This window comes from Nycticebus coucang, chromosome 10 (genome assembly GCF_027406575.1).
Source record: "Nycticebus coucang isolate mNycCou1 chromosome 10, mNycCou1.pri, whole genome shotgun sequence".
Classification (NCBI taxonomy): domain Eukaryota; kingdom Metazoa; phylum Chordata; class Mammalia; order Primates; family Lorisidae; genus Nycticebus; species Nycticebus coucang.
The window spans coordinates 79,985,235-79,995,577 of record NC_069789.1 but is presented as its reverse complement, the minus strand read 5'-3'; the positions used below and the strand labels follow the sequence as shown (position 1 = coordinate 79,995,577).

General features: G+C 46.7%; 1 protein-coding gene across 1 annotated transcript; it reads right to left on the bottom strand.

The window, feature by feature from the left end:
* Window positions 1–8,233: 8,233 nt before the first annotated feature.
* Window positions 8,234–9,871, bottom strand: ZNF648 (zinc finger protein 648). The gene has a single exon (XM_053605921.1). It carries the CDS (start codon window positions 9,869–9,871, stop codon window positions 8,234–8,236), a length of 1,638 nt encoding a protein of 545 aa, XP_053461896.1.
* Window positions 9,872–10,343: the final 472 nt, after the last annotated feature.

Genomic DNA, 10,343 nt, shown 5'->3' with positions numbered 1-10,343 from the left:
GTGTACTGCTTGGCTCTTTAAGGGTTCCACAGTTGCCACCTGTGTGCTGGTTTGCATGTAGTTTCGGATGTAAATGTAGCCTCTTTCCTAAAGTACGTTTGTAATTTGGCTTATCTTGGTTAGTAACTCCTGCACTTTTCAAAATATTTCTTTTTCTTTTTTCTTTTTTTGCAGTTTATGACCCAGGCTGTGTTTGAACCCACCACCTTTGGTATATGGGGCCAATGCCCTGCTCCTTTGAGCCACAGGCACTGCCCCTCCCCCCTTTTTTGAGACAGAGTCTCACTATGTCACCCTCAGTAGAGTGCTGTGGCATCACGGCTCACAGCAACCTCTAACTCTTGGGCTTAAGCAGTTCTCTTGCCTCAGCCTCCCAAACAGCTGAGACCACAGGGGCCTGCCACAACACCCAGCTATTTTTTGTTGAAGTGGTCCTTGTTGTGTACCTGGTACAGGCCAGGTTCGAATCCAACCAGGCCAGTTAAAACAACAATGACAACTGCAACAACAAAAATAGCCAGGCATTGTGGTGGGCGCCTGTATATTCCCACCTACTTGGGAGGCTGAGGCAAGAGAATTGCTTAAGTCTAAGAGTTTGAGGTTGCTGTGACCTGTAACACCACTGTACTCTACCCAGGGTGACAGCTTGAGACTCTGTCTCAAAAAAAAAAAAAAGAGAGTGGCCAAAAGGGATTCATTTTTATCATGCTCTATCTGACGCAGTGCTAATGTCCAGCTATTACCTGCAGTATTCCTTCCCACTTCTCAAAGGACCCCCTTTCCTGGGCCTCGGAGTTTAGATGGCTCACTTGGCAATGGGACAGATGACAGAAGGAGCCTATAAATAATTGGACCCCTTCCAGGCAACCATTTGGGGGGTGGATGTGGTGATAGGACATAAAGAAGTGTTTCCACTTGGTGACCTTTCTGACAGCGTCCTTAGGGGAGAAATCAGGGCTGATGAGCACATCAAGTGACTAGTCTCTTACTTATTAGGAGCAAATTTGTTCTTTGTATTATTGCATTACAAATTACCAACCAAAATTTAACAGCTTAAAACAACAAGCTGGTTTGCATTTATTATTTCACCTGGTTTGCAAGGGTGAGGATTTGGGGAGCAACACAGCTGGATAGTTCTCGCTTTGAGCCTTCCCTAAGGTTTCAGTCAAGCAGCCCACCAAACCTGCAGTCATCTGAACTTGACTGGAGCTAGAGGAGCTTGCAAGCTCACTGACTCGGCTATGGGGGGAGGACCTCAGTTCCTCTTCACATGACTTCTCTAGAAGGCTGTTCAAGACAAGTTAGCTGGCTCCCTCCAGAGCAAGTGACAGGCAGAAAAAGAGAAAGAGGGGAAGAGAAGAGAACAAGTGCTCTGTGGAAGCCACAGGACCTTGTACTACCTAGCCTTGAAAGTTATACAACATCTTCGTTTTATTTTGTTCATTAGAACCAAGTCACTAAGTCCAGCTCATACCAAAAGGGAAAAAAATTAAGCTTTTTTTTTTTTTTTGAGACAGAGTCTTGCATTGTCACCCTGGGTAGTGTGCCATGGCACCATAGCTCACACAACCTCAAACTCATGGGCTCAAGAGATTCTTTGGTCTCAGCCTTCCGAGTAGCTAGGACTACAAGTACCCGTCACAATGCCTGGCTAATTTTTCTATTTTTAGTAGAGATGGGGTCTTGCTCTTGCCCAGGCTGGTCTCAAACTCCCATCTCTGCCTGCTAGAGTGCTGGGATTACAGGTGTGAGTCACCATGCTGGCCATTAAGCTCTGCTTCTTGAAGGGGAGGTGTATCAAAGAATTTGTAAACACATTCTCTGAACTGCAGTAATTATGGAAAATAAAAATGTAAGCAAGCATGACTTCTAAACCAAAAGGCAGGGGATTTGCCCCAGGTCCTCCTTGTTGCAAATAGGCAGCCTACCTCTTAGAAGGGGTACATAGACCTAGTAACCTTTGCTTAACAATAAAAGACAATGGCCATGACTTATTCATCTTGTCCACTTTCCTGGAAAGGAAAATTGTTAAAGACCCCAGGGGGGAATGTTTTTCAAGAGTTTTCCTTAGCAAATTGTTGTAAGGATTAATTGAGATAATGAATGCACTTCCTGACCCCTAAAAAGCGTTTACTCGATGGTAGTTAGCATCCCTTCACTGAGCTTTACTGACTCTGCCTCTGCTATCTGGTCTCTTCACCTTGCTTCCTTTCCCATTTGTCCTTGACTTCATCTGCACCACCACAGTAGACTGTGTTTCCCTCCTTGTTTTCAGCCTCCTTGATATCATCTTTGCTTTCCACAAGACATGTATTTCTTTAAACCTCAGTTATAACTTATGTTTTATAGAAGCTCCATTCATTTACTGAACCAGTCTACTAAGTTCCTGACACTCCTGAGACAGTGAAACTCTAAATCAATTTAACTGAGGTTTGTGTGGTGGGGGAGGTTAAGGGGAAAACAGGAACGAGAGAGATATAAAAATGTTATCCATGGCTCGGCGCCTGTTGCTCAGTGGTTAGGGCGCCGGCCACATACACTGGGGCTGGTGGCTTCGAACCCAGCCCCAGCCTGCCAAACAATGACAACAACATTTAAAAAATAGCCTGTTGTGGTGGGCGCCTATAGTCCCAGCTACCTGAGAGGCTGAGGCAAGAGAATTGCCTAAATCCAAGAGTTTGATGTTGCTGTGAGCTGTGACACCATGGCACTCTACCGAGGGTGACATAGGGAGACTCTGTCTCAAAAAAAGAAAAAAAAAATGTTATCTTGTCACAATGAGAAAACTATTGACATGGTTTCCTGAAGAACAAAGAGAGGGGAATTAATGTTAAAAATGAGCTTCCCTATCAGCTTAAACAGATACCCTATTTTGGTTTGATGAAACATTGAGTCATCCCATCTTTGGCAATATTTTTATGGGTCATTGAGTTTATAGTTCATATTCTAGTTCTAAGTCTAGCATTGGCATCTGCTTGAGTATTCTAGCAATTAAACTAATGCTCTACACAAAATTTCCTTCCAAACAAGATTTTTTAAGGCCTAGTTAGACCTCCAGGCTGATCTGTTGTGTTCATATCTAGATAGTATGTGTATATTATAGCTTTCCAAAGTACATGCATTTGGATTATAAAATGCTGTGTAAATACTGAGGATCAAGATTCATTGCTGGTATATTTTTGTGTGTATGGCACAGGCACAAAATGTTTCCTAGTCAGTGAGGTGAAACAATGGTGGACCTTCAAGAAACCATCACTTTTGAATGCTAATTCTTTCCCACTAGCCAGCTTATGGATAATTTTCCTAAGGAATCAATGATTACTAGCTGTCAACCCAGGCTCTCCCAGACTCATTCTTAAGTAATTTACAAGTCTTCTCCTCTGAGTCATACCATGTTTTCTGTTACCTTCTCTAGAGTTATGGTCATCCCCTTGTAAAATGCATGTCATTGACAACCATAGCATATCCTTCTTTACCAAACAGAGGCAGTTGGTTCTGTGGGTATGAACAGTCTCTGGCACAAGCATGCCTACGTGTCAAATCATTGCTATGCCAGCCACTTTCGAACTATGATATCTTGGGCAATTTAACTTCTTTGTCCTTTGATTTCCATATCTTAAAAAATGGTGGTAATAATCACTACAAGTTTGCTTTAAAAATTAAACAGTTAATATATGTAAAACATTCAGAACAGTTGCTGGCATGTACTGAGCACTCTGCAAGTGTTGGCTATTATCATTATTATCTAAAAGATGTGGGTTAGTATCACTGCATTCTCTGGTGAATACACCAGGAGAATTTTAATAAGTGGAAACTTATAAATGAACATTTTTATGGGTTATATACAAATTAATCTTGGCAAACTAAATTGTGGAAACAGCATTAGTCCTGAGAGAAGCTTTAAATTCTTCCCATCAAAAGAATGCCCCTCTCTGATTTTTAATTACTAGGGAAATAAGATTGTCTGTGCTGTGATGTGCAGTGGGTTTATAGAAAAAAAACAAAACTCAGCACAATTGGGGGCAGTCAGTTGAGAAAGAAAAACCCGTTTTCAAGCACTGATTCTTCTCCAAAGAGACGATTCAACTGCCCCTACTTTGGATGGACAGACTTCACTGGGCAGAATCTGTCCCAAGCCACCTCAAAGCCAGTTGGCTTCACTTCTGTCTACTCTATGTATTTTTCCCTTCCACTTGTGCACCAGAGTTTGGTCCAATGACCTGTGACTACAGTAATGGGATTACTTTTTCCTCTAACACCTACTCAGCATGACCTTTGCAGCTGATGTTAGAAAAGATTGGTTGGGACAATTTTCCTTAAAATGTTTATGGAACATCACGTCCCAGAAATGTACATAGCACCAAAGAGACCCAGCATAAGCTAATCCAGTTTTCCCACCTAATAAGAAGTACACTCACACTTTCCCCCAAAGGTGAGCCCATCATACCCAGGTACTGCACTGCAGACCTGTATCAATATTCTAAGTTAGGGTTCAGGAAGTTGTATTGTTAATAAGCAGTGCAGGTGATTGCTGTGCAGCCAGGCTTTGGAAAACAAGTCAAAACAATTATAGAACCAAACCCAATTTTTAAAATTTATTTATTTATTTATTTATTTTGCAGTTTTTGGCTGGGGCTGGGTTTGAACCCACCACTTCCAGCATATGGGGCCGACACTCTACTCCTTTAAGCCACAAGCGCCACCCCCCAATTTTTTTTTTTTTTTTTTGCACTTTTTGACTGGGGCTGGGTTTGAACCCATCACCTCCGGTACATGGGGCCAGTGCCCTACTCCTTTGAGCCATAGGCACCGCCCCCAACCCAATTTTTGAATTAGTAAAAATATATTAATGACCATCTTCAAAAAAGAATATAATGAAAAGGAATAATCCTTCAGTCTTCAAATATTCCATTCATCACTTAGAAAAAAAAAATGCTAACATTTGCTCTGTTCGTGGTCAAAAATTCATTATTATAAATTCTCTACCAATGTAATACTTTTTTTTTGGAGACAATTTCACTATGTTACCCTCTGTAGAGTGCTGTGCTACCACAGCTCACAGCAACCTCAAACTCTTGGGCTTAAGCAATTCTCTTGCCTCAGCCTCTCAAGTAGCTGGGACTATAGGCACCCACAACGTCCGGCTACTTTTTTTGTTGTTGCAGTTGTCATTGCTGTTTAGCTGGCCTGGGCTGGGTTCAAACTCACCAGCCTCGGTGTATGTGGCCGGCACCCTACCCAATGAGCGACAGGCGCCACCCAAAGTAATACTCTTGCATTCAGCCAAAGTTCATGTCATATGGTAGATGACTCTAACTTATCTGTTATTGTCATTTTTTTTTTGAGACAGAGTTTTACTTTGTCACCCTGAAGAGTTCTATGGTGTCATAGCTCACAGCAACCTCAAAGTCTTGGGCTCAAGTGATCCTTTTGCCTCAGCCTCTCAAGTAACTGGGACTATAGGTGCCCGCCACAATGCCCGGCTATTTTTTTAGAGGTAGGGTCTCACTCTTGCTCAGGTTGGTCTCCAACCTGTGACCTCAGGCAATCCACTTGCCTCATCCTCCCCGAGTGCTAGGATTACAGGTGTGAGCCACCGCACCCGGCCTGTTATTGTCATTTTTATTTTGCCAATGCATTTGCAGAAGCTGAAGCTCAAAGTCTGGTGAATGATGAGAATGGATTATTTTAAGGTTACCCTGGTGAAACAAGGTATGACTTAATAGATTGTTTCTCTCTGGCCCTTATGTGTCACAAGAATGCTATTGAGAACTCACATGATTGGTCCAAACCAGATGGAATCCAAGAGAAATTCAAATTTGGCACCCTTTGGTGGCAATTTTAGAAATATGCTAAAGATACCCTTAAGAGGAAGGCACTATACCTTCTTGTGGAATATCTTATTTATTAAACTTTGTTAAGAAGTACTATCTGCCTGCAAGAACAAAGGACCCCTGTGAAGTTGTAGATTTCCCATAGTTGAGGTCCAGAGCTAAAGACTATTTTTTCTCTGAGACAGAGTCTCACTTTTGTTTGCCCTTGGTGGAGTGCTGTGGCGTCACAGCTCACAGCCACCTCAAACTCTTGGGTTCAAGTGATTCTCTTGCCTCAGCCTCCCAAGTAGCTGGGACTACAGGCGCCCACCACAACGCCCGGCTAATTTTTTGTTGGTTGTCATTGTCGTTTAGCTAGCCCAGGTCAGGTTTGAACCTGCCAGCCTTGGTGTATGTGGCTGGCACTGTAACCACTGTGCTACCAGTGCCAGCCAGAGAGGTAGAAACTATTGACTTTGTAAAAATCAATATGATTTTTTTTTTTTTTGAGACAGAGTCACTTGATCACCCCGGGGTTGAGTGCTGTGGTGTCACAGCCCACAATAACCTAGAACTCTTGGGCTGAAGCGATCCTGTTGCTTCAGCCTCCTGGGTAGCTGGGACTGCAGTCACTGGCTACGATGCCTAGCTATTTTTAGAGATGGAATAGGGGGGGCGGGGGGCATCTCACTCTTGCTCAGACTGGTCTTGAACTCTTGAGCTCAGGCAATCCGCCACACTCCTGAGCTCAATCAGCCCACCTCAGCCTCCCAGATTGCTAGGATTACAGGTGTGAGCCATTGTAGCCCAGGCCCCATCAATATGCTTTGAAGAGTGGTTGTTAGTGATGCAAATTTTGAATAACCTTATTAGAGGATAACTGTGAGTCATGTGGGCTTCACACCTCGTTTTAATGACTTTGAAACACATATAAGCCAATTGGCACTTGGGCAAAGGTTGTTCTATTTCATTTACTTGAAATCAAAGCTAATGAACCAGGCAACCTTAAATGAATCCAAAAGGTTTCAATAATCATGGTTAGGCATGTCTGGAAAAATTCTATAGGTCTCTCTGTAAATAGATCAATTCCTCTATAAATGTTACATGTGACTTAAACCCCAAGGTACAAATAGGAAAAGAGGCAGCCAGAGAGGAGACACACAGGAATTTTCTGGGTGAGACTCTCAGGTTAGATACGGTTTCTAAGTTCCCCTGTAAAAAGAAATACGCTTTTTTTTTTTTCAGATACTAAGGCTATTTTGAATTTCTAGAATAACTGGTTCCTAAGCACAAAACACAAACTCCCCTCCCTTTACGAGAAAAGCCTTCTCTACTTTATATGAAAGCCATAAATTAGTTTCATAGTAGGGCTGAGTACATTGGATACTTTTTCTTCCATTGAGATACTTTACTAAGAAGAATATGTTCCAGCTCCATCCATGCAAACATGAAAGAGGTAAAGTCTCCATCAAAAAAAAAAAAAAAAAAAAAGCCTTCTCTACTTTAAGGCCAAGACTTATAAAACTATTCCCCAGGGGTAAAGTCGTTTCAGCAGATACTGACATGACGGGATGTCCCTCTGGGTTTGAGTTACCCTAAAGTAGGCTTTGTTGCTTTGGGAGAGCATGATAGGAACCACTCCTGGCGATTCCTTTAGAAACCAACAAGTTCCTTTCTCTAAAGAGGACCAGCCTGGATGCCTTCTCAGTGTTTGCATGTGGCTTTGAGGGCAGGCCAGGCCACTCCGGTTCCCTCTCCCCCCCACCATATCCTTGGAGCCCCGCATAGTGCCCAACAAATAATTCCATATATAATAATTTCTTTTTTCTCTTTTTAGACAAGAGTCTCACTATGTTTCCCTCAGTAGAGTGCTGTACCATCACAGCTCACAGCAACCTCCAGCTCTTGGGTTTAAGCCATTCTTGCCTCAGCCTCCCGAATAGCTGGGACTACAGGTGCCCGCCAAAAGGCACGGCTATTTTTTGGTTGCAGTTGTCGGTGTTTAGCAGGCCCAGACCAGGCTCGAACCCGCATGCTTCAGTATATGAGGCTGGTGCCCAACTCACTGAGCTACGAGTGCCAAGCTCATACATAATTTCTGATGGATGGAGATCCCCCAACCCAATGAACTCAACATCCGACCAGCTCCCACAACTCTGTTACCCTTTTCCATTGCTTATGATCTCTAAGACGCAGAAGAAAAACTGACATGAAACCACCTGGGTGCTATCCCTGCAGTTACTTGCTATACTGGAGATGAAATCAATCAAATGGACCACCCATAGGCCAGCGACCCGCTGAGAGGAGAGGCTGACAAGCGAGGCTGCCTGACACCACCACGTGAGTGGGTCCACAGGAGAGAGTTCCAAGAAGCAAGGTCTGCTGTCTCGGCCTCTCCTGAGAGTTAGCCAGCAGAGCCCTCACTCATCAGAAGGAGCCTGAATAGGCTCCTTCTTGCAGGTGCCATGCTTGGCTTGGTGTCGCTGGAGGTGATTGGACCGGGTGAAGGCCTGGCCACAGTCCTTGCACTGGTAGGGCCTCTCCCCGTTGTGCATTCGGATGTGCTGCGCCAACTCCGAGGCAATGCGGAAGGCCTTGCCGCACTCGGCACAAAGGAAACCCTTCTCTCCGGAGTGGATCTGTTGGTGCCGCTTCAGAGTGGAGGAGCGGGCAAAGGCCTGGCCACACTGAGCGCAAGGGAACGGCCTCTCGCCGGTGTGGATGCGCTGATGACGCACGAGGCGCGAGGGCTGCGCAAAGGCCACGCCGCAGTCGGCGCACTTGAAGGGCCTCTGGCCGGTGTGCAGCGTCTGGTGCTCGTACAGGTTGGAGGACTTGGTGAAGCACTTGCCGCAGGTAAGGCAGGGGAAGGGCCGCTCGCCCGAGTGCACGCGCTGGTGCTCCACCATGCGGCTGGCCACCGCGAACTCCCGGTCGCAGGCGGGGCAGCGGAAGGGCTTCGCGCCCAGGTGCGTGCGCTGGTGGCGCAGTAGCGACAGCGGCTTGTTGAAAGTCAGGCCGCACTCAGCGCACGGGAAGGGCTTGTTGTTGCTGTGCATGTTGCGTTGGTGTTTGCGCAGGTCAGAGGAGCGTACGAAGGCCTTCCCGCAGTCGGGGCACGGGTAGGGTTTCTCACCTGTGTGGGTGCGGATGTGCTTGCGGTGGTCGGAGGACCAGGTGTAGGCCTTGTCGCAGAAGGGGCACCGGTAGGGACGCTCGCCCGTGTGCAGGCGCCGGTGCTGCTGCAGCGTGCCCCGGTGGGAGTAGGCCTTCCCGCACAGCTCGCACGCGTAAGGCTTGTCGCCACCGCGCGCCTCCGCGGGGCTCCGCGGTTTGCTGGGCTTCCGGAAGGCCCGGCCACCTCTCAGGCACCTGTAGGGACGCCCTTCCGCCTGCCCGCTCTCTCGCGCGTTCTCTTGGTGCTGGCCTTTCCTGCTAAGGCGAGCTTTTGTCAGCACCGCAGCTGCCAGGCTGGCTGGGGTGGCCGACGCCGGTGCTGGTGTGTGTGTCTCCTGCGAGGGGAGGTTCAAACTGCTCCCCGGCCTGGGGAAACATGCTGGGAAGTAGTTGCCTGGGGACACGCGTACGTCTTTCTGTTCACTAAGATACTTTCCATTGTCCAGTAAATTAGATGGGGTATCTAACGCTTCATCTTGGTTTGCCCTCCTGTCTGCATCATTATCCACAGGCTGCATCTGACCTAACAACTTGTGTGAAAGGCCGCTGGGTAGGCTACCCAGGGTCTTTGACACCTCTCCTTCCCAGCCATCCTTCCCAGGCACCTCCACTGGCCTCTGCCCAATGCCTCTAGCACTGAAGGCGTCAGAGAATTTCGATTCCTCCTTCATGGGTGGATGCTGAAAGTCTGGATCATGGTGAGTTACTGGGAAGCTGCCCCTTGGACAGGCTGCCAGGTCACCAGTGCCCTCTTCATCTCCTGTGTTCTTACCATCTTCCTTCTCCCTCTCTAAGTTCATGGTTAGCATCTGGCCATCATGAACCTCCTCAGTCAAGCTGCCAAGAGGGGATACCTCGCCCCACCTGTCCACTTGTGCCATGGCGTTCAGACACTTCCGTTGTCTGCTCTTCCTTAGGAAGAACCTTTGCTTGGCTCAGGATACCTGCAAAAGGGAAGCGTGAAGAGGAAATCACAAAGAATGATGACTGAGGTTCTCTCTACAGCTGTGTTTCCCACTGGTCTCCACACCAGACATGTTGTTGAGCCCCACTGGGGAAGGCCGAGTTGGCCCTGCTGAAAATTCCACAGTCATACTCCTTTGGAGATTCTGGTTGCTAGAAGTCCCAGGGGACCATGATGTCAGGAATAGCCAGGATGGGACATTTGCTTTGTGCCAGCTGGCCCTACCTTGTCCCGGCTGCTCAAACCTTAACTGCTAGCCAAATGGGTCCTCTGTGAGAAAGGGGGAAGGCTTGAGACAGCAGGAAGCAAGCTGTGGGTCTTCTTGGGCCCTCTCACAGTGTCCCCTATTTGGAAAACAGTCTGGCTCTTGCTGTCCCTGCCAGGAATGC

Excerpts from the sequence above, each read along its gene's own strand:
- ZNF648 (XM_053605921.1), bottom strand. The coding sequence starts at position 9,871 with ATGGCACAAGTGGACAGGTGGGGCGAGGTATCCCCTCTTGGCAGCTTG.